This window comes from Crocuta crocuta, unplaced genomic scaffold (genome assembly GCF_008692635.1).
Source record: "Crocuta crocuta isolate KB4526 unplaced genomic scaffold, BGI_CrCroc_1.0 scaffold56, whole genome shotgun sequence".
NCBI lineage: Eukaryota > Metazoa > Chordata > Mammalia > Carnivora > Hyaenidae > Crocuta > Crocuta crocuta.
The window spans coordinates 9,479,579-9,504,366 of record NW_027531334.1 but is presented as its reverse complement, the minus strand read 5'-3'; the positions used below and the strand labels follow the sequence as shown (position 1 = coordinate 9,504,366).

The 24,788-nt window shown below is 36.0% G+C and overlaps 1 protein-coding gene across 2 annotated transcripts in view; it reads left to right on the top strand.

Annotated features, from left to right (window-relative positions):
• The window catches only part of ALCAM (activated leukocyte cell adhesion molecule), a 202,519-nt gene that overhangs the window by 171,180 nt on the left and 6,551 nt on the right, over nucleotides 1–24,788 (top strand). Inside the window, exons 10-14 of one of the 2 annotated variants that reach the window (XM_077771825.1) lie at nucleotides 990–1,125; nucleotides 1,233–1,366; nucleotides 3,939–4,071; nucleotides 5,913–5,951; nucleotides 6,244–6,361. In XM_077771825.1, the coding sequence (XP_077627951.1) occupies nucleotides 990–1,125; nucleotides 1,233–1,366; nucleotides 3,939–4,071; nucleotides 5,913–5,951; nucleotides 6,244–6,361 (560 nt within the window). The remainder of the gene's footprint in view (nucleotides 1–989; nucleotides 1,126–1,232; nucleotides 1,367–3,938; nucleotides 4,072–5,912; nucleotides 5,952–6,243; nucleotides 6,362–24,788) is intronic. The other variant, XM_077771826.1, reaches the window with a different exon arrangement.

Sequence of the window (24,788 nt, the reverse complement as noted above, 5' to 3'; positions counted from 1 at the left end):
GCCTAATGCCAGTAGTGCTGATCAAGATTGCCTGGCCATTGGTTAGTTGATGAGGAGTGGAGAAAAATTCATAGTGGGGAAAGACCACATGATCTTAGGATTGTGTTTAGTTGTCTGCTTAGCAGAATTCCCATTACTGGTAATAATAGATTGTTTTCTGTATGTCAAGTGATTTTTTAAATTAAATGCTGTTTCCTTTGTTCATAGAAATTAGGATAGTAAGCTGTTATTAATGGTTTCTTTTAAAAGCATTTTGTCAAGATTGTCATCACTCTGTAATGGATCCCATGTCTTGATAAACTGGCTTTCTGGCATTTATGCCTATCATTGATAACCTAGCATGGTCTCCGGAATCTTTCCCTACTAGTTCATCTACATTTACTACAAGGGGTAGCTGTTATTAATTGAGAACTTTCCTTAATGTTAACACATTTTACTAATTATATCATTGAGTCCTCAAACAATTCAACATGGTTAAGATTATTATCCTACTTCAAAAATAAAGAAACTGAGGGACACCTGGGTGGCTCAGTCGGTTAAGCATCCAACTTCGGCTCAGGTCATGATCTCACGGTTTGTGGGTTCGAGCCCCATATCAGGCTCTGCGCTGACAGCTAGCTCAGAGCCTGGAGCCTGCTTCAGATTCTGTGTCTCCTCTCTTTCTCTGACCCTCCCCTGCTCATGCTGTCTCTATCTCTCTCTCAAAAATAAAAAATTATTTAAAAAATATATAAAATAAACAAAAATAAAGAAACTGAGAAGTGAATGAATTTGTTCCAAATTATAAATTTAGTAGGTGAAAGAGTCTGAAATAAAACTCTGAATGTGTAAAACGACAAAGGAAAAGGGAAATCTATTTTTGAAAACATCTGAAGTTAAGGAAAAGGAACTTGCATTTTCCTTAGACCCAGAATAATAATTTTAGGCTCCATGATGATCTAATAAAAACATTCGGACCGTATGAAGTAATTCACTTTTGATTTAATCAGGATAACATCAGGCTTCGATCTAGCCCATCATTTTCTAGTCTCCAGTATCAGGACGCTGGAAACTATGTCTGTGAAACTGCTCTGCAGGAGGTGGAAGGCCTAAAGAAAAGAGAGTCGTTGACACTTATCGTAGAAGGTAATAAATACCGGCACACCAATTCAAATTTTTCTTTGAAAATTAGGTATCTGGTTTCTCTTAAGATCTCTGTTCAACATCTTATTTTAATTGTAATGATATTTTAGGAAAACCTCAAATCAAAATGACAAAGAAAACTGATCCCAGTGGACTGTCTAAAACAATAATCTGCCATGTGGAAGGTTTTCCGAAGCCAGCTATTCAGTGGACGATTACTGGCAGTGGCAGTGTCATAAACCAAGCAAGTATTTGTCTTCTTGTTATATGCTGCACTTGGTACGATGTGGGTACCTCAATAGAGGTACCTAAACTGTAGGCTAGCTTGTTAGCAACATGAAATTTGCAGTATTTCAAATACTCAGAGGAAGCTTTTGCTAACTTCTTAATTTTTCCAAAGGAAAGAACATAGCTCAAAGAGAAATTTTAAATCCCAGGGCCATGGAGAATGGAAGAATCATTATGTTGTGGTCAGTATCTGTTTTTACAAGAATGTAAATTGAGTGCTGTGCCATGGTCATTAATTTCTGAAACTTGGGTGATTAAAACATTAAGGTATACACTTTTCTGCGTCATAAACTTACACATCTGAGTATAAGTGGCCTCCATTACTTTGCTTACTTAACGCACGTTAAGGGATATTTCTTCTTAAAACTGGGCCCTAGGGGGTGGTGAAGAACACAGTCACCGTTTGTAAGCATGTGGTCTAATTCGTGTATGACCAAGCTAGGGCCAGAATAAGGCTGGCTAAATAGATAGTGTTTCCTTCTAAAAGAAAGTAGACATAAACCAAACTTTAATATTTTACCTTTGTCAGGACATTTTAATAATAGTAAAGGGCTAAGAACTTATGGACACTGGCAATAATTTTCTGTCTGACAAAAATAATAATAGAATCTGACCTGTCACTAGGGGTTCAGTACTGTCATCCCATTAAATTACCCATCTGCTTGGGTTACTGACATACTTGTTAATTCCATTTTCTCTACGATAGTCTTCATGGCCCTCTTCTCAGTGGAGTCAGTTGAAGACTCTTCAGGAACACCCAGAGGTGTCATTTGATTATCTGAATCTTCTGTGCTGCCTTCTTCCCAGCTTTGGACACAATTGAAATCCGAGAAGGCATTCATAAAGCAGAGTTGCATTTAGTTTTAAGTTAAAATTTCTGCTCTTTCTCTGCCATGGAAGTTGGGCTGCTGGTCCAGCTTATACAACATAATTTTGCAGGGCAAGGTGAATTTTGGCTCTTTTACCTGCGAGTGACACATATGTATTTGCGTAACTCCAAGTATGGAAGGTCTCCAAAGGAGTGGACATACTTGAAGCAAATGACTCCTGATTTGATTAGGTGTGATGGGGACACACAGGCAGCAAACTTGAGGAAAGCAAAATGGCTCAACTCTAAGGAAATGTGGTTTTCTTGCTTCAGAATAAAAACCAGAAATACCGGAATCAGCTGACAGTGTATATAGATCTATGGGTTGGGGTTTTTTTTTTTTAAACATCAATGACTGTTTTCTCTTCTATTATTTTTGCTTTCTAGTTCAAATAAATGATAATTATAGCCAAAAAAAAACCCTTTAGGTACTGGGAAATAGAGAAATAATCACACAAGAAATATTTGGTGAACAGATACAAAGATTTAAAAGACCACCCTTGAGGTGAATAAATAAAAAACAAAAACAAAGACTCAGGGAGAAAATCATGTGAAAACTACTAGTGGGAAGTGGAAAAATAGCATTTGAACTTACTATGAGGATAAAAATAACAATGCTATTCTTCATTGTCAAGGAGAAGGATTGATTCTGGCCCACTAGGTGATATGTTATTTTTCTTGTTCTAGGTTTGTGCTGATCCATCCCTAATCTTTAATTTGTTCCCTCCTCAATCACATGGTGAATCTGTTATTTTATAACTACTGATGCCTCTAACCACTCCTGCCCCAGGGACTAGACAATATCCCTAAGCAGGAGACTAACCTGTGTCCTCAAGGCTCTTACAGTATAGTTGGAGGAAGCAAAGAACAATGTAGGGCATGGTGTGCATAATACAACTCAGAAAAGAGCCCAAGTATATATTTACTTTAATCCACTTGGACCTGGGAGTGAAGTCCTGGGGAAGAGATTAAAGTGAATTGTCTCAGGGCACCTGGGTGGCTCAGTAGGTGGTACACGTGACTTTTGATCTTGGATTTATAAATAAAGTGAATTGTCTCTTACTTTTAGTAGAATTAAATTGCAATGATTGTCCTCATTGACACCTCACAAAAAACTAATGAACTTACCAGTCACTGAAAAAAGAATCCATTCTCTGAATTTAGCTCAGGAAAGAAGAAAAAAATGTTTGATTTCCCCATAACCAAATCATACCTGTGTAAGTACTTAGATATCATGTTGAAGATAAAGGAATAAAAGAAGTTAAAAACAATGACAAAATTTACAAATAAAAATTAAATTCTTAAATTTATTAAGAGAAAATCAGTGATTAGATCATCACTGATTAATTATTTTGAGACAAGTACTGTCACACCAAAGTACTAACTAGCCTGAGAATATTAAAAAAAAACAACAGAGTTTAATTAATTTAATTATTGGAATTTTATAGTAGAAGCATAAACAGAAATTCAATTTTGGATCCACTAATCTTTCCTTCCCTTCTATAGATATAAACCTGAATTGGTCTTTTATTGTTGGCCTTATATATACCTTTGAACACTAGATAGCACTACATAGCACCTCTCCTGGTTCACTCAGTATTCCTTTCCATGCTGTTCATCTATATATACTTCTAAATTCATCTTCCTTCTTTTTTTCCAGACAGAGGAATCTCCTTATATCAATGGCAGGTATTATAGTAAAATTATCATTTCCCCTGAAGAGAATGTTACATTAACTTGCACAGCAGAAAACCAGCTGGAGAGAACAGTAAACTCCTTGAATGTCTCTGCTAGTGAGTATTTCATTTCTGGCATTAAAAAAGTAAGAAAATTTGAAGTTATTCTTCATTAGTTTAAAATCTTCAATTCCATCTTCCTGTACTGCATTATGGTAAGTTTTATTTATTTATTTTGCATTTGGTACCATCATCATAGGCTCTTTTCTTTTTCTTTTCCCAGTGTCCATCCTTGTACTATCTTTGTCTTGACAGTTAAATCATTTCATGTTTTATCAGTCAGAGACCTTATTTTGTCCAGGTGTATTTCCCAACAGCAACAGAGGATAAGAACTGAGTTGTTCTTTTTTAATTCAGGTTTTGTGTTCAGAATAGAAATAATTCAAAGGCTGTCGTAAAACATTTTTGTAACAGTCTTAATTTTGGTAAAATTTCAATTCCCCTTAATCTGTTACTTTGCATTCTAATTCTTTGTGGTATTTATCCCACCTTTTTTTGAATAGGAATGCCATATCCTTAGTCATTTAGCAAATTGGTAGAAAACTGATATTTGAATTAATGAAATCTAACGTCCAAAGTTGATGCTTTTGAAGATGATATTTGAGTCATAGCTACAGAGTAGATCAATGAAATTATCATAGGAAAGTGAAAAAAAAATCCGACATGTTGAGCAGCTTCTTCTGAAAACAGTTTTCACTTAATTTGAAATTATCTATCATCTTCAATTCTGTCATTGTTCCTATCGCTATGTCAACTTTAAATCATGACCGGCCTAGAATGAGGCTTGGTTCTGGACTGAATGCTAACTGACCTTCCAGACTTTTGTTTTTCAGCGAGTTGGATTCCTGTATGTGACATTAGCAGGATAGGGTAAAATTGGCTGGAAATTAGCTGGAGCTGGGAAAAATAATTGTGTAAAGATAATGGTCCTTAACAGAATATGACTGAAATATAAAAGCCTGAAGGATTGACAGGACAAAAGAACCAAACAAATTTTAACTCTAAAATAGGTGCATTGACTTCTCAAAATTCAATTTAGTGAGTATTGATTTGTCCTACCTAGAAAAAGAACTTATCCTTTCTTCCTGAACACAAGTTTCTCTTTTATTCTAACCCATTGAATAGCAGTTTCTAGACCTTGCAGTGGCTTGATGAACATTTAATACAGTTGTTTTCAAATTTAGTGAGCACCTCCTAAAATTCCAATATGGTATGTCTGAGGACAGGCTGGGAATCTGCATTTTAACAAACGTCACTGGAAGTTCTGATGCAGGCCCATGCACCTAGAATAATATTTATGTAGTTCAGTATTAGATGATAATCCAGCACACTGGCAATTCTTAAAATGGGCCAGGAGCGTGGTGCTCTCAGAGTCATTTGGAGGGCTTCTGCAAACATCACGTGTGATACCTCCTTGTCTCTGAGACATACCCAGTTTTTACCTCCACCTCCACCACTGTGAGAACATCTCTAATGACAAGTCCCTGACGCTAGCGGATGAAAATGAATTCTCCACTGAGGCAGGAAAAGTTGAGAAACACTGCTTTGTAGATATGATATATGGCAACTTGTTTTTCTTAAGGAAAAAACATCCTATTAAAAGGTGGTAAATAGTGGAGAAATTAATATGGATTTCAGATTAACACTAAAGCTTGTCACTTGTGAAATTTTCTATGGTAGATTAATACCTTTGCAGTTTTAACGACTCTCCTTAAAACAAGATTAATTTCTTTGTAGGGAAGTTCACGCTCTATTAAATGTAAATTTTTTTTCTACCCTTAGCTGTAGAATAGATATTTTATCTTTGAGTATTATTACATCATACTATAATGGTAAAGGTGACTTTCATATATCAACAAATTTTGTTTTTAATTTCATATTAACATTTTTCATTTCAGTAAGTATTCCAGAGCACGATGAGGCAGACGAGATAAGTGGTAGGTACTATGCTGCCGACTCTTCTTCCTTGACTATCAGCTCAAGATTTATGAAGTGTCATTGTATAAGTACTTTCCTAGCTGCCACAATTTTGACTTGAATTAAAATAGCAAATGAGACCAGATAGTAAGAATGCTAAAACTTTTATCTTTTAAAAGCACAAGTTTGCATGTTACTCATAGTAGTAGTAAGCCTTAATTATTCTTAATGAGAAATAATAACCAGATTGACTTCTTTTGAGAAATCCTTGGCAGTGTCTATAATTGCATGGACTTTTCTTCTCTGTTGTAGATGAAAACAGAGAAAAGGTGAATGACCAGGCAAAACTAATCGTGGGAATCGTCGTTGGTCTCCTCCTCGCGGCCCTGGTTGCTGGTGTTGTCTACTGGCTGTATATGAAGAAATCAAAGTGAGTTATGGAAAAACTAACTTCCCTGGGGATAAAATACAAGTGTGTTAATGAAGCTAACTTCAGCTGGGCATGCAATTTCTGTAACAAGAAAGGCATGTCCCCCAAATCAGGCTGATCGTGTTTTGCTTTCAGCTCACAGTGACTGCTTTGTCAGCATCAAAGAATTCGCTTGGGGTGTGATTTCACAGGTGTCCCCTTTATTTTTCTCAGTCAATAGTCTAAATTCAGTGCTGGTGACAGGGAGGGGGGTTGTGGTTAAAAAGCATATGCTGCCAAAAAGTCAGCTGTTCTAAGCCATTTGGCTGAAGTTGGCGGAGAGGAATTAAAATTGGTTAGTACAGGGGCCTCTGGGTGCCTCAGTCAGTTAAGCATCAGACTTGGGCTCGGGTTCATGGTTCATGGGTTCTCACAGTTCATGGGTTCGAGCCCCGAGTTGGGCTCTGCACTGACAGCTTGGAGCCTGGAGCCTGTTTCAGATTCTGTATCTCCCTCTGTCTCTGCCCCTCTCCTACTTGTTCTCCCACACATCCCCCCCATAAGAAATAAGTAAACATTTTAAAGAATGGTTAGTACATCCAGTGGGAATGGCCAGGTGTCTGTGGTGACAGTTCTGGCCAGCAGTGAAACTATTGGTGAGATAGTATTATCTTGTCACTTCTCCCCTATTCTAGTTAAGTCACTTAGGTCCATAACGGGATCTAATTCAGGAAAAAAAAATACCTTTTTTTTTTTGGTCTGCAATTTCAAAAGAAAATTAGACAGAGTACCAAGGCTACTTTAAAAATTATTACTCATAAAATAATACAGTTAGAACTAACTTCACAAATGATCTGACAGTGGTTCAGATGTGAAATGGCAGAGATGGGGTTCTAGAGTTTTGTGTCTTTAAAGTTTCATTAGTGATTCTGTCGTGTACCATTGGTTTCATACATGAGGAAATTGATTTTTGCTAGGGAATGTGTATAGCTAGTGGCAACTTTGGACTTAGTTTTATATTTTCTTAATGTCTGATAGAACCCCTTTCAGCAACTCAGGTAAGTTAACTTAAAAAAACTGAAAAGAAAAAGCAGACCCACTGAGACCCATGATCTTCCCTTGTAAAGAAAGCAATTTTAGTGAAGGAATATTCAAATGTAGCTGCCATCAAAGGAAGGTGATAGCTCAGAAATTTTTAAAGTCACATTATATAAGCCTGTCTTTAGCTCTGTTTTGATCCTACAACTCATCTCTGAAGTAAATACTATTATTATTCATATTTTACATTTGGAAAAATTAAGGCAGAGAATAGTTTTAAATGACTTGCTTAAGGTTACAGTTTGTAAGGGCTAGAATTGTATTTGATTAAGACAGAGCTGTTTTAGCATCTTTGTGCTTAATTACTAGGTCTTATTCTCTATCATCAGTGTTCCTGGTACGTCTTATAGCTGTACTCGTCCACTCTCACATTGGGACACAGTCCCTTTTGATCTTGGCACCTCACTCCTCAATCTTGAGCAGTCCCCTCTATCACAGTCCCCTCTATCACTTGGTAACAAATGTATTCTTTTTCTCAGTGCATATTTTACCTACCAACACTTCATGTGGGTTTGTGTCCGTGGTTTCTACGGAAAAATTTAGAAGATCGCCTGTACCATGTGCATGAAAGGAAATGCAAACTGTTATTCAGAGGCAATATCTAACAAAAAATTCTCCTTCTATGTGTAGAAGTTTATTATGGTCAAAATCCTATTTTCCCTTTAAAATCAATCCACTATAAATTACTCACAAATCTAACAGCTTGGGCTCTAGGGTATTTCCCTTTTATTTACTTCAGATTCTTGATGCATTCCAATGTAATTTTATTTCTTAAAAGAATAAAAATGAAATTTCTCTGTATCCTGGAACTGAGCTGAAAAATAAACAGCAGTTCTCTGAATTATGACAAAATAAATGCTGAATTTTTGGAGCTTCCCCAATGTTTTTAGTCATCGTCTTCTAATTGCCGGGATCTCATTAGATCCCATTTATCCTTCCATGAATAAAAAATTATTTGTGTAGAATTTTTTTATTCTTACTTCATCAGCTATTATCATATGATGACTGAAAATTAAAATCATGTATAGATAAATTCTAGACACTTGGCCTCATAGTGTCTTTAGGTTAAGGGTTAAGACTTCATGCATTTCCTTTAAAGTGCCTCATCAAATTAAGTGCAGATTTTACCAGCTGACTTGAACATTTGTCTAAATAACCGTTATTTAATTGAAAAGTGCATCAACTTTGCCAGAGTTAATATTATTGGTAATCAAAGTAATAAATTGCAATTCTCAACCCAAACATCAGAGTGTTTTTAGGAAGAATTTGTGGAACTCTTCAGATTTGCTAAGTATTTTGCATTCCTAATTAGTTATTCCTTCCTAGCGCCCTCTAAGATAAGCCAGCATTTTTGCAACATGAGTTATCGTTAATCCCTGTATCCAGAGTAAGTGCACATTCATAATAAGAGCTTTCAAGTTAAGAACTGCTGTGATCATTTTGGAGAATACTATACTCTCTTTACTTCTTTTCTATATAATAATTTCAACTTTACAAATCACTACAAGGATTTCATTGCTATCATCAGCTAATTCATCACCATTTTACGTGGGAATGAGAGATTTCTAATAAACATACAGTGCAGAGGTTTTCTCCAGATATATACTCCTGTGTTTACCATTTCGAAAAATAATACCATCAACAATCTTGTGAGTCACCATTGCGGCAAACACTTTGAACAAAGATTATGAGTTAAACATTTTATTTAAAAAGCCTCAGTAATACAGTTCCCTGAGCAGGAAGGTTTAAGCAGCATTTAGAAGTTCTTTGCATTGGCAGTTTTAAAACTCCATGGAGAGAGAGGAGAGAAGCAATCTTTTATGCCCAAGTAGAACTTAAGAGTACATTTGTTAACATGCCTAGTATCCACTTAGCTAACATGCATTCCCCATTCCATTAGTATGAGCTGCATACTTTTGTATCTACTTCAAATATGAAGAATTGCAGCAAGGAATGCTTAGCAATCGTGCTTGGCATTGTGATCTAGTATATTCACTGTAGAGTAAGGACTCATGATGATTCCTCTGCTGCTTTGAATCATATGACTTCTCATTGCCAGGTTTTTTCTTTAAATTGGATTTTTTTTAATAATGAAAATGGATGACTGATCATTACCCATGTATATAGAGAATTAATTCACAGTACTAGGCAAATAGCATTAATTGACTAAGCTGGCTTCATTTCTAGTTGTTTAACAGATAGGAGAACATTAAAGGACTAGAAACGATTCAATTATTATTTTATTGGGGTGCCTGGGTGGCTCAGTTGGTTGAGCTTCTGACTTTGGCTCAGGTCATGATCTCACATTTCATGAGTTCAAGCCCATATCAGGCTGGCTGCTGTCAGTGTGGAGCCTGCTTTGGATCCTCTCTTCCCCTCTCTCTCTCTGCCTCTCCCCCATTTTGTACTCTCTCTCTCTCAAAAATAATAAACATTTAAAAATTATTATATTTTATCATTTTCTCCATTTCTCTTCATTCTGTCCTCTGAACCTTGTTTTTAGCTCCTCAGAAAGTTAAATGTTACTATTTGAGTTCCACGTCCTCTCTTGAATAACTTGGAATACAATAACTCATGAAAAATTAAGAGCCAAAGATAAAGGAAAAATAGAAAGGCAGCATGATGTAGCCACTAACCTACTCAGGCATTTAATTTTTTTTAATGTTTATTTTTGAGAGAGAAAGAGTGCAAGCAGGGGAGGGGTACTAAAGGAGGGAGACACAGAATCCGAAGCAGCTCCAGGCACTGAGCTTCATCACAGACCCCGATCCAGGGCTCAAACCCTCAAGCCACGAGATCATGACCTGAGCCAAAGTCAGACGCTTAACCGACTGAGCCACCCAGGCGCCCCTCAGGCATTTATTAAAACCATAATTTTCAGGTTGTTTGCATTTAAGAGACCCCTGACCACCATTCCTCTTATCACTAAACTTCAAGTAAGCATTAACCAGACATTTGTAATCTCAAAATACACTTTGTATGAATCTTGGAAACTTACCAGAAATTTATCTTTTACAACGGTGGAACCCATGACTATTTTCATCAAGTTTTTCTGTAATATGTAGACAAGCTGTAAGTCTAAAAATCACAGAAATCTTGTCAGTTCTGCCTTGTGTAATGCTATATTATGCCAGAAAAAAACAGAGACAGTCCTAAATTGGCAAAAAGACTAAGGAAGACTTGCCTAACACCCTGAAATTTTAAGAAACAATGTTATATGTTTCTTAACCATGCTATTAAACCTTTCTAAAATGTTCCTCATTAGTATCTCTTGATATGTAGAACAAGATCTTATAAGAAACTTGATTTTAGCTGAATTCTATTTCCAATCAATACTCACTCTAAAATCAAACATATGTACCCACGAGGGAAGACTGACTCCCAACTGAATAAATTGAGAAGATAGTGCTGAAGGACCATTTATAGCACATTTTTAATGACTTTCCTCATTTATCACTATATAAGAGCCTACTAGTCTTTATTCTATTTATTTTTTTAACTGAAATCTTCAACAATTTAATGAGTTAAAAGTAACCCTTTTCACAGTGTCCACGTCCTTGTGACACGAACCTGCTCAAGGTAGTACATGCAGTATATTATTCCATATCCCATATAGTTTCAAATATACTTTGCTGCTTTAAGACTTCTTTGGAGCTAAAATTTCTCTGACTTGGGTTGCTTGCTGTAGTTTAATATTGTGTGAGGGGTGGGAAGGTGTGCACTAAAGTGGAGGCCTGATGTGGCCTCTCTATCTGTATGAGAAACTGGGCTAATCCTTGGGCACCTGTGTGGACCAGTTGGTTGAGAGCTTCCGACTCTTGATTTCTGCTCAGCTCATGACCCCAGGGTGATGGGATCAAGCCCTATGTCAGGTTGTGTGTGGATCCTGCTTTAGATTCTCTGTCTCCCTCTTCCTCTGCCCTTCCCCCTTCTCACTCTCTCTCAAGAAAAGAAGAGGGAAGGGAAGGGGAGGGGAGGGGAGGGAAGGGAGGAGACGGGAAGGGAAGGAAATAAGAACTTGGGCTAATCTAAATATTGGTTTCTTTCTTTTTCCCTATCTATAACCTAGCAGGCAGCCAGAAGAAGGAAGTAAAGAAAATACCCCATTATTCTATCAAACCATAGATAACAGTGGACTAGAGGGGAAATAAGATAATGTAGAAATGCTACACTCTTCATCCAGTCAATCAATCACAAGGTCATTGGCCATTCAAAGGGCAGAACCATCCATCCGTGATCCTCTTCTCTCCTGCTAGATATTACCTGAAATGTTTCCAGAGGAAAGGGCTTGCATCAAAATATAATGTTTTCAATTTTTTAAATCTTTTCTAGCTGTCTGTATATGTGCATTTCATTTTTTCAGTTTCAAATCTGTTTTCTTTTCAAAGGTGAAGGGAAGCTCTGTTCCCTGAGCCAAGCTCTGTGCTGTACCAACACTACCCACCTTAAGGAGACATTTTGAACAGTGAGGCTGAATGCATGCAGGTGGCATCCTATTTTTGTTGCATATTCAGAATTGTTACATTTATTTTAATTCTTCAATTGTTTATGTAATATATGGTCCCCATATTCACTATTGGCCTAGATAAAAGGTTATTTTTTAAATTTTTACTGAAGTCTTAAGGATTTCCTATTTTAGTAGAGAGTTTGTTGTTTTTTTTTAATGTTTATTTTTGAGACACAGAGAGACAGAGCTTGAGGCGGGGAGGGACAGAAAGAGAGGGAGACACAGAATCCAAAGCAGGCTCCAGGCTCTGAGCTGTTAGCACAGAGGCTGATGTGGAGTTCAAACCCACGAACCATGAGATCATGACCTGAGCAGAAGTCAGACGCTTAACCGACTGAGCCACCCAGGTGCCCCAATAGAGAGTTTCTTTAGAGAGTCTTAGAAATTCTAAGGATATGAAGTTGAAAGTAGTGATAATAAGACAAACTATTTATTTTTCTTCTTTTCCTTCCTCAAACCCAGAAACCCAGACAAGTCATCCTCTGAGAGGCAGGGACTAGAGCCCCCTATCCTCTAACTCTGTTAAACTTGGCCCGGGAGGAAACTCACTCTGCTGAGAGCTGTGACCAGGGAAGAAAGAAAAATAACTATTCTCTTGAATATGACCTTAATTACCTGCACAATAGCCAGTTTGCTGAAGGAGGCATTCCCACACTCTCAGAGTCCCAGACGTAAATGCCAGCAGCCTTAATGTCCTTCTGTGGTGCCTGCCAGGCATGCTAGAAATGAGAAATCACCAAAAATGGTTCCTCTATCTAGGAAGTTTTAATGATTACTCATGCTCCCTCTAAAAGAATTTTGCAAAATTTTTCTACATAAGTCTGCTTTTGAAAATCCTAAAACCTTATGAACTCTTCCATGTGCAAATTATCTTAAATGGGTGTCATTTTTATTTTCCACCTGTGTTATTCTATGATAACATTTTATTTATCTTTTCAAATAATACCACCTCGCAAGATTGTGATGCATTGGTTAGGACTGCCACTCTCACTCTCCTTCACTTTGCCAACCTCTATCCCCCACTAAATTATTTTTTAATTGGGGTGTAGTTGACATACAACATTGGTTAATAAGATGGACAACATATTGATTCGATACATTTATATATATGGTGATAAGGTTACCACCAGAGCATTAGCTACTACCTCCATCATGTCACATAATTATCACCTCATTTTGTGGTGAGAACATTTAAGGTCTAATGTCTTAGCAACGTTGAAGTGTTAAAATGAAGGCACACTTATTGATACCACCATTATAAGTTCCCTACCTCCTTAAAGGAGGTCTCAAAACAAGTCTATAATATTGAGGAAAATCTCACAGGAAAGTTGGAAAGTCTTCTCAAAAGTTATTTAAAAGAAGCTTGAACCCTTAATAGGCACTACATTTATAGAAGTAACAGAACAAAGAGTTGAGACTTAAGTTTGAGCTCCCTTCTGCTATTTATCGACTATATGGCCTTGGACAGCAGCTCCATGACTCACATCAGTTTGGCATCCTCTGTGGGTGCTGAGGGCTTTGCTTTACACAATCACATTTACCCTCACATCTGCCCTGCTAGCAGGTCCTGTTATCCCCTGTTTATAGGTCAGCAACCATGCTTCAGAAGAGGTATTTGTCCAAACAGTTGCAACTTAGACTTGACACATGAGGATGAGAATCCAGGCCCACTGACCCTGTGACCAAGACTTTTCTGTGCCTCACAGGTTAGCCTAGAGGGTCACCTCTAGGGTTTCCTCCACAATTATTGTGATTCTATGATTTAAATGTTCTCTGAAAGTTACATAAAAGCTGAACAATGAAGGAAGTTTAAGACAACCATAATATTGACCCAAGCACTCATTCTTCATAAATTCCTAAACTTGTCCTTCAAATCAATTGACTGGAAAATATTTTGCTAAAAAGAATTATTTAAATACATTTTTATGGAGCATCTGGGTGGCCCAGTTGGTTAAGCATCTGACTTTGGCTCAGGCATGATCTCACTGTTAATGAGTTCGAGCCCCACCTCAGTCTCTATGATGCCAGATCAGTGCTTGGAGCCTGGAACCTGCTTCAGATTCTGTGTCTCCCTCTCTCCCTGCCCTTCCCCCACTTGTACTCTGTCTGTCTCTCAAAAATAAATAAACATTTAAAAAAACTAAGTAAAATTTTCCTCTTCCAGTAATAAAAGTATTTCTAACCTCTATGATTATTTTAAACCTCTGAAATTTTCCAAAATTAAAAAAGTTACATCCATAAAGTTGTATTTGCTTTTACCATATCATTTTAAAAACCAAGCCAAAGCAATCAGAATAATCTTTAAATGTGTTTCCCTGCTAGAGAGAGTGGAGTCTCAGTAATTAAAAATGGAAAAATTAATAATGTAATGTATGTAAATCTTATATACATATAGGCAATAAATATCCCTTCCCCTACCAGCCACACTATTTTTATTTCTATTTGCACATTTCATAGTGATTAACACTTAGGATATTTGTGTAACTGTGTAACGTGGTGCATGGATGCTAGAGCAAGACCCCTGGAGTTTGAATCCTGGCTATGCTACTTACTAGCTGTGTGATCACAAGCAATTTTATTAATCTCCATGTAATATCTCTACTACACTTAAAACAGTGCTTGGCACATTAAGGTATTTATAAGAGTGTTAGCAGTTATTATTTTGGAGAGTGAAATTAAAAAGAGGGATATTTGCTTTTCATCTACAATTTCTTATTTTTTTTCTTTTGCTTTGTAAACTTTAAAGTAAAAACAATTTGTATGGGGTGCCTGGGTGGCTCTGTTGGTTAAGCATCTGATTCTTGATCTCAGCTCCAGGTCATGATCTCACGGTTCATGGGATCAAACCCCAAGTCAGGCTCTGTGCTGACAATGTGGAGCCTGCTGGAGATTCTCTCTCCCTCTCTCTCTGCCCCTCTCCCACTCGAGGTCTCTCTCTCTCTGTCTTTCTACCTGTCTCTCTCAAAATAAACAAACAAACAAACAAACAAACTTAAAAAAAGAAATGAGAAACAATTCATTTGAAGTTACTTAGCTCTTACTCTACAAACATTTTCTGCAAATATTTCATGTTGTCTTTAACAACCCTTTTTTCAAACTGTGAACAGTGATCTTGAGCCTGATATACCTGGACAAATATACTGAAAGATACCGTGATTTGCCCTGAGTACAGCTTCCCTAGGGAGGATTCTGGTCACCCCCTTTCTCTTGGCGTCTCTTCCTTCTATTTGATGCAACTTGATGAAATCATCCCTAGACCAGTGTATCCACCTAGAAAGTAAACAGAAAGGGAAATGACAATGGTATGCAGTTTTTCACTGCATAGTTTCCCTGGTTCTTTCTGTCCCTGACTAGAGGCATATGCTTTAGCTCATGCCTCTGTATGTTTTTATATTAAGGTAAAATTTGCTTACAGTAAATGTGCAATTAAATGGTTTGATAAATGTAATACACCTTTGTGACCATTACTCCAGTCACAGAAGGGAGCATCTCATCACCCCAGAATGTTCTCTTGGACTCTTTTCCTGTTTAGCCCCATTATCTATGTTCCCTTGAGCAACCACTGTGCTGAATGTTATCACTGGAGATTACTTTTTTCTAATCTGGACCCTCATACAAGACATACTTTTTTGTGCCTGGCTTTTCTCATTTAACATCGTGTTCCTGAGATGCATGCATTAATGATTTGTTGAAATTACTGAATAGCGTTCCATTGTTAGAATATGTCACGTTATTTTAATCCATTCTCTTGTTTATGGACATTTGGATAGTTAACAGCTTGGACTATTATGAATAATATGGCTAAAAACATCCTTATATAAGCATTTTTCTGAGTATTTGTTTTCACTATCTTGGGTTAATACCTAGAAATGGAATTGCTAGGTCATAGAGTAGATATTTTTCATAAGAAATTGCCAAACAGCTGTCCAAAGTAGTTGCCCAATTCCCAGTTCCCACCAGCTATGTATGAGAATTTTGGTTCTTCCAATCCTTGCCTAAATTTGGTGTTGTCATTGTGTTTAATTTTAGCCATTCCAGGAAGTGTGAAATTATATCTAACTTTGGTTTTAACTTGTATTTCCTTGAGACCTAATGATTTTAAACTCCTTGTACTTTCTGGTCATCATGTTTTATACAGTTACTATTCAAGTCTTTTACTTATGATTTTACTGGTGGTTTTGTACTTCTTTTTTTTGTGATTGATCTGTAAGAGTTCTTGACAATTTCTGTATAAAGTCCTTTGTTATAGACACATTGTGACTATTTTGTCCTCGTGTGTGACTTCTTTTCTTTTTTTAATGCTGTCTTTTAATAAGTAGAAGTTTTTAATTTTAATGAAGAGCAACTTCATTAAAATGAATTTTTTTCCTATTACGTTTAGTGCTTTCTGTGCCCGTGGTACAAAATGTTTGTTTATCCCTAAATAGCAAAGATATTCTTCTATTTTTTTCTAGAAACTTTATACATTTAAGAATATGATATATCTAAGATTTTGTGTGTGATACAAGACAGAGGTGGTTTATTTTTGGTTTTGCTTTTGTTCTATTTGTCAACTCATTCCAGCATCATATGTTAAAAAGATTTTCTTCTGGCCTTGGGACATTTGTAGTAGTAGTAGTGGCAGTAATAATAATGATAACAATAATAATAATGTAAGTCTTTCAATTTTGATGCTCTGCTTGTGTTAACAATCTTATTTCTTTGCACTTTTATGCAGATTTTAGCAACTTGTTAATTTCTACCAAAAAAATTAAAAGCTTTGTGGGACTCTGTTTGCTTTGAATTTATAGACAGATTCGGGTAGATTTGATTCTCAAATTTGACATCTTTTAGCCTTCCAATATGTGAATATCATTTATCTCTCCATTTACTTTTCATTTTTCTTAGCCATATATTTTTTAAATTTTAACATTATTTTTTGAGGGAGAGAGAGAGCAGGGGAGGTCCAGAGAAAGGGGGAGACTGAGAATCCAAAGCAGGCTCCAAGCTGTCTGCATAAAGCCTGATGTGGGACTGGAACCCACAAACTATGAGACCATGATGAAAACCAAAGTCAGATGAACCAACCAGGCACCCTGCTTAGCAGTATTTTAACTTTCAGTGTAGATGTGAACATGTCTTATAAAACTCATTCTTATGCTTTATGGCCTTTGCAACTTTTATAAGTGCAATTATTTCCCAATTTTATTTTTCATTTATAGTAGTATATAAAAGTATGATTATTTTTTGTTGTTGAAGTGTATACAGCCATCTTCCTAAATTTACTTGTTAATTCTATTAAGTTGTTCTGTAGATTCCTTAAGATTTCTATGTAAACAATCATTTCATCTGGAAATAGAGATAATTTTACTTCTTCTTTTCCCCCTCTGTATCCTTTTTGTATTTCTTTTTCTTGCTTTATTGATTCATGGAAATCTCCAATACAATGTTGAATAGAACTATTGAAGTCTTTACATATGCCTAATCTTAGGGAGGGAATTGTTCAGTATTTGCCATTATGTATGATACTTGCTCTGTGTTTTTCATATATGCCTACCCAGAGTTACCTAGACTGTGAGGCTAAGGCACGATCTTCCCAACTGCCAAAACTGCCCAAGACTTCTGACCCCTAATGCAAGGAGTTAGGGTGCAAATACTAAGTTTAGAGGGAAGAGTCCACATAAGAACATCCTCACTTCTGCTACCAAAAAGTTGAGTGTTTCCCAAAACTACCCTCAGGTTTGATCAATTGCTAGAAATACAGAGTTTACCGGAACCTAATATACTCCGTTTATGTTCGTTAAAAGTAATGGATACATTGAAATTGGCCAAAAAAAAAAAGAAATATAGGGCAGAGTCTGGGAGAGTTCCAAATGTGAAGTTTCCTTTGTCTTCAGGGACATAATTAGTTTTTGCCACTGATGTGTGGAAAAAGCATGGGCTGCTGCCAATCTGAGAAGCTCACTTGAGCTTTACCGTCTGGAGTTTAAGTTAGGGCTTTGTTACACAGGCATTATTGATTGACTGCTTGTCCATATGGTTTAACTCAGTCTCCAGCCTCTCTCTTCCTCAGAAATCAGGCTGATATCACATGGCCGAAAACTCTAAACCATATGGTTGTTCTCATAGAGTGGCTGGCCCCACCCTAAGACCACTGGGTGTGGATGGCCATACCCTGACACACCCTCTCAGCATAAACTATCAGATGTGATTGGAGACCCACCAGGAAAAAGAAAGTCCCTCCTAGCACTCAGAATATTCTGTTTAAAGATTATCTTCCAGGAACTGAGGACAAAGCCCAGACTTTTCTTTGGGCAAGGCCAAATTCCTATTACACGGTGTCCTTTAGGAGGCTCAAGAAATTTGTAAAATATTCCCAGATTATTAGAACTAATATTTGTGATAAGTTTCTATCACAAATTATTGTTGAATTTTCTCAAATGCTCTTTCGACATCCACATTACATCTTCATTTATATTATTTTGACAAAAAATCATATTTTCCTATATGCTTTATTCTGATAAAATAGTAAATTATATTGATTGATTATTGAATATTAAGCTAGTCCTGCATTCCTGGCATAAATCCTACTGTATTATGATATACCATAATTTTTATATATTGGTGGATACTATTTATCAACATTGTATTAAGGATTTTTTTGTTTACATTTATGAGGAAGAGTGATCTATAATTTTCTTTTCTTACAATATCTCTGCTAAATTTTGGTACTAATTTGAGTTCACTAGAATGGGTTGGAAAGAGTCCCATCCTCTTCTTTTACTGAAAAATTTTGTTAGTTCCTTACATATTTGATATAGTTCAGAGATAAAACCACCTGGGTCTGGAGTTTTCTTTATGACAATTTGCTTTAAAACAAAAATTATGATTTCAGCTTCTTTAATAGACACAAGGTTGCTTCCTTTTGATAATTGGTAAGCTTTTCAAGAAAAATGTCCATTTCATTTACATTGTTGACACTTTTGCAAAAAGTTACCCAAAGAATTCTGATTCTGCGCTGATAACACTTTGCTTTCTAATATTATTAATTTGTATTTTATTCTTTTATCATGCTCAGTGTTTTAGAGAATGAATCAATTTTCTAATAATTTCAAATGACTTTCTTATTTGTTTCATTTTTTATTTCTATTCCTTGTTTTCAATTTTAATTCTTTTTGCTCTTAGGGTTACTATTCTCTTTTCTTCTACTTTACAAATTTAGTCAACTCTCTTTTCCTTTTTTAATTTCAAAAAGTGAATTAAAAATTTAGATCACTGCTGTTAGCCATTCTTCTTTAATAACACAATCATTTAAACTATGAATTTCACTCACAGCACTATGTTAGCTGCATTCCACAAATTTCAGTATGTTTTATTTTCATATTCACTCAGTTAAAACTGTGTTTAAATTTTCTTTGTGGTTTCTTCTTTGGAGCCATGTAACTCAAACTGTGTTAAATTCCAAACATTTCTCACCGACTTCTGTTTTGTTAAGACAGCCTGCTCTATAAGCTTTTAGTCTTTTGAAATGCATTGAAATTTATTCTTTTGGCCTTTCGTGCAGCCATGCAGTATTACCTGGTGGATGCTACATGAGCATTTGAAGAAAACAATTTGGTGGTTGATGGGTACAGTGTTCTATAGCTGTATGTCAGATTATAATAGATAATAGTTTGTTTAAATCTCCTTATCCTTAAAGATTTTTTTCAAATTTTATAAAATCACTTCACATGGAAGAGGGTTATATGCCAGTACTTCCAGTACTAGAGCTAGCTCAGTACTAGTTACTTCATCATGATTGCACGTACTGAATTTTTGTCCATTAATCCTATCAGCTACTGAGACGGGTATCAGATTCTCTAAATAAGATTACATGTCTATTTACTTTTTCCTTTAATTCTGTCAGGTTTTGCTTTATATTTTCATTAATTACATACACTTACAATTGTCATGACTTCCCTACGTACTGAAACTGTTGCAACTACAAAATGTCTCATTGTTGCTATCATGTTCCTCCTGTTGAACTGTACATTGCTTGATATAAATATAGCTGTACTGGTTTCATATGCTTCCTGTTCACAGGTATATCTTTTTCTCTCCTTTCATTTTCAATTTTAAATCTCTCTATATTTAAATTTTTTTAATGTTTTTACTTATTTTTGAGAAGGAGAGAGAGAGAGTGTGTGTGAGCAAGTGGGGGAGGGGTAGAGAGCGAGAGGGAGACAGAGAGTCTGAAGCAGGCTCCAAACTCTGAGCTGTCAGCACGGAGCCTGATGTGAGGACTGAACTCAGGAGCTGTGAGATCATGACCTGAGCCAAAGTCAGATGCTTAACTGACTGAGCCACCCAGGCACCCCACAATCTCTGTATATTTATAAAGTGCACTTCTGTACAGTAAAGGTGATCACACTGTGGCTCTCAGGTTGCTGCTTGATTTTGTAAAGAAGTTTTTGGTAGCACAGCTATGCCCATTTCTTTGCGTGTAGTTTGTGTTGTTGCACACTATCACGCCTGCGTGGAAGAGTTGGAACAAAAACCATATGGCCTCCTAGCCTGAAATAGTTACAATCTGGACTGTCCAGAAAAAATTTTAACCCCTAGAATATCGTATTTTCTTGCTTGCTTATGACAGCCTGACAATCTCTCTTTTAATTGGAGGATTTAGCCAAGCTACACTGGACTTAAGATTGATATAATTACATTTAAGACAACCATCTCACTATTTGTTTTCTAGTTGTACTCTGTTTTTCTTTTCCTGCCTTCTTTTAACTTAACCAGATAAGTTTTAGTATTACATTTTAATTTCTCTAATAGCCTTTTAACTATACCTTTTTCTATTCTTTTATTGTGGTTGCTGTAGGGATTACAATAAGAACTCTTAATTGATAACAATCTACTCATGTAATAATCTAAAACCCTTGAAACATTATAATTTTAGTTAACCTCCTTCCTGTAATTATAGTGTGAGATTGATAATATGTGCAGTTGTAATGGATATGACAGCAGTAGCAAAAAGGATGGAGGAAGGTAAATGAAATTATAATGTTTCAAGGGTCTTATATAATGCTATATGAATCGTATTAAATGGTTGGTTGTCTTTATAAAAATTGCTTAAATAGTATTTATATTTTACTACATGCATGTAATCTGCATTCATTCTTTCTGAGTTTCCTTTACTTCTGTTTCCATCTAGTGTCATTTGCCTTTAACCAAAGAACTTTCTCTGATACATTTTTTTAGCACAGGTCTGCTAGCGATAATTTATTCCAGTTTTCTTTCATCCAATTTAATATATCTTTACTACCTTTACCTTACTCGGGTTGAAATATTTTTCTTTCAGCATTTTAAACATGTTTAGTTATTTCTGACCTGCATTTTTTTTCCTGATGAGACGTTAGCAGTTATTCGTGTCATTGTTGCTCTGCCCAAATTTTCTATGGCTACTTTTCAAATTCTTCTCTTTATATTTGCTTTTGGTTAGTGTGCTTATGATATACTTAGGTGTGTTCTTCTTTGTATCATTCCTTCTTGGGGATTGCTGAGCATATTGGATCTCCAAGTTAAAGGACATCAACAAATCTGGGAATATTTTTCATTGTTTCTTTAAATATATTTTCTACCCCCTTCATTTTTGCTTCTTCTACTGGGACTCCAATTACACATATTAGACTGGTCAATATTATCCCATAAGTCATTGACAATCCTTTTTTTTCCTATCATCTTTCTATTTTTCAGAATTTATAATTTATGTTTTTTTGTCTTCTAAGTTCACTGAAGCTTTTCTCTGCTACCTCCAATCTGATAATATGACATCTCAGTGAATTGTTCATTTGCAGTGGAATCACTTTTGTTTACATTTTTTGCACTTAAATTTCTTTCTGTTCTCTCAGTGTCACCACATTTTTCTTTATGTCATTAAACATGTAATACAGTAACTAATTTGAAGTTCTTCCTTGCTATTTCTAAAGTCTCTGTCATCCAAGAATACTCTCTGGACTTTGTATTACATTTTTCTAGTCTTCATATGTATGGTAACTTTTTTTTTATTATATATCAGACTTTTGGGGATGATATGTTGTAGAGATTCCATGTTCCATTATATTTTTCTAAAAGATATGGATTGTTTTTCCTGGCAGGCAATTAAACTTCTGGCTGATTTTCTTGATTTTGTGAAAGTTACATTTACATTTTATATGGCACACCTGTCTTAGGTTGAATACCAAGACTCATCACATAGTCTTTACTTGGTGTTTCTGGGATTTCAGTAGAAACACTGATATGTTTGCCAAAGACTTTTGGCTTGGTGATGTTCAACTCCAAACTATGTTCCTCTATGTAGGGTAGTAGCTAAAATCTATGTCACATTTTCTTTATTTTTTTTTTTTAATTTTTGAGAGAAAGAGACTTAGAATGTAAGCAGGTGAGGGATAGAGAGAGAGGAAGACACAGAATCTGAAGCAGGCTCCAGGCTCTGAGCTGTCAGCACAGAGCCCAACGTGGCACTCGAACTCATGACTTGAGCTAAAGCTGGATGCTTAACCCACTGAGCCACCCAGGCACCCCTACGTCACATTTTTAAGCTTTCTAGCTGTTGCTTTCTACTTGGCTAAGTGAAATTTCTCCCATTCAAGGGGAGAAATAACATCCAAGGGGTTTATTGTGGTTTACACAAATATTTGGGGTTCTCACCACTCTGTGGCTCTCTCCTTTCTGAGATTTTTTTTCCTCCTTTACTTTCAGAATTTATTTTAGTTAGCTTATGCCTCTCCAGCTGGGAAGTGACCTCATAGGAAAAGTTATATAAAAATAGAGCCCAAATTTCCTTCAGTTTCTACTTAGTTTTTGTCACCCTTAAGTATAGTCAAATAGTTTATTCTTTATTTTTCTAAGAATTTATAATTGTTATAAATATGAGGATTAGCAAAATACAAGGGTTAAAATCACTAGTACCAGAGCTTCTAATAGTCCATGCTTTATTTCAAAGCTGTGAAATCATTATGTCCTCAAGCTTAATCTAACTTCTTCCTTCTCATACAGGTCAAAGAAAGTTCAAAACAATCAAATTTGCAAAATTGATTTATTACATTGCCAAATTTTTTAATTTAAAAGATTTTCTTTTTTAGAATATGCCTACAGAACATTGACTCTTAATGTCACTCTGTCTAGTGGCTCCAAACAAGTTGGAATTTTCACTTTATTTATTTTTAAATGTTTGTTTATTCTTGAGAGAGAAAAAAAAGAGAAAGAGGGAGAGTATGTGTGTGTGTGTGCATGAGTGTGCAAGGGTGGGGAGGGTCAGAGAGAGAGAGGCCACGCAGGCTCCATGCTGTCAGCACAGAGCCCGACATGGGGCTCAAACTCACAAACTGAGNCCTTAAGTATAGTCAAATAGTTTATTCTTTATTTTTCTAAGAATTTATAATTGTTATAAATATGAGGATTAGCAAAATACAAGGGTTAAAATCACTAGTACCAGAGCTTCTAATAGTCCATGCTTTATTTCAAAGCTGTGAAATCATTATGTCCTCAAGCTTAATCTAACTTCTTCCTTCTCATACAGGTCAAAGAAAGTTCAAAACAATCAAATTTGCAAAATTGATTTATTACATTGCCAAATTTTTTAATTTAAAAGATTTTCTTTTTTAGAATATGCCTACAGAACATTGACTCTTAATGTCACTCTGTCTAGTGGCTCCAAACAAGTTGGAATTTTCACTTTATTTATTTTTAAATGTTTGTTTATTCTTGAGAGAGAAAAAAAAGAGAAAGAGGGAGAGTATGTGTGTGTGTGTGCATGAGTGTGCAAGGGTGGGGAGGGTCAGAGAGAGAGAGGCCACGCAGGCTCCATGCTGTCAGCACAGAGCCCGACATGGGGCTCAAACTCACAAACTGAGATCATGACCTGACCTGAAGTCAGATGCTTAACTGACTAAGCCACCCAGGTGCCCTAGAATGTTCACTTTAAAGGCAAAGAGTAGTTAATTAAATGAGTTTGAAAGAACAGAGAGAGAGAGATGAGAAGTGTAGAGAAAAGGAATGTAGGAAAATCAGAGGTGAGAGAAGGTGAAGAGAATAAAAGGAGAGGAAAGAAGAGGCTTTGAGACTCATGATATTTCTTGACTACCACAACATCTTACTGATTTATGGAAATTATGGTTATTAGTATTTATTAGAATTTTTGTTAGAAGCTATTAGAATAATCAAGGTACACATTTATGTATATAATTTTGTTCAGTTACATCTGAAATGATTGGTAAAAGGCATCACTCAAGTACTATCATTTCAACATAGTAGTCTCTCTATTTTACCTTATGTAAAAAAGCAGCTGGGTATGTATGGACTTTATATTGATGAACACTAATATCATAAGGAACAGTGGAAGGAATTAGATATGAGCTGTAATAAGTTCAGTTAATTCAATTTAGTAAAAGAAATACATTTTGGATGCCTACCATGTTAAGCTGTGGGTGAAATAGAAATAAAGCACAGTGTTGATTCACTAGGAGTTTATACTTAAGCCAAGGAAACTAAAGAGATTGGCTACACCTTGAAGTGTCAGGGGACAGATGGCTGGAGATCTGGGTGGAGACTTTCCAAAGGGAAGAGCTGAGTCTTTCCATGTTTAAGGATTGAAGAAAGGGAGACTTGCTAGTATCTTTTTTTTTTTTTTTTACNTCTTTTTTCCATTGGATATTCTTTCCTGCTTTGTCAAAGATCAGTTGGCTGTATACTTTTGGGTCCACTTCTGAGTTCTCAGTTCTGTTCCATTGGTCTATGTGTCTGTTTTTGTGCCAGTACCATACTGTCTTGATGATGACAGCTTTGTAGTAGAGACTTGCCAGTATCTTAATTCGAAGCCTTAAA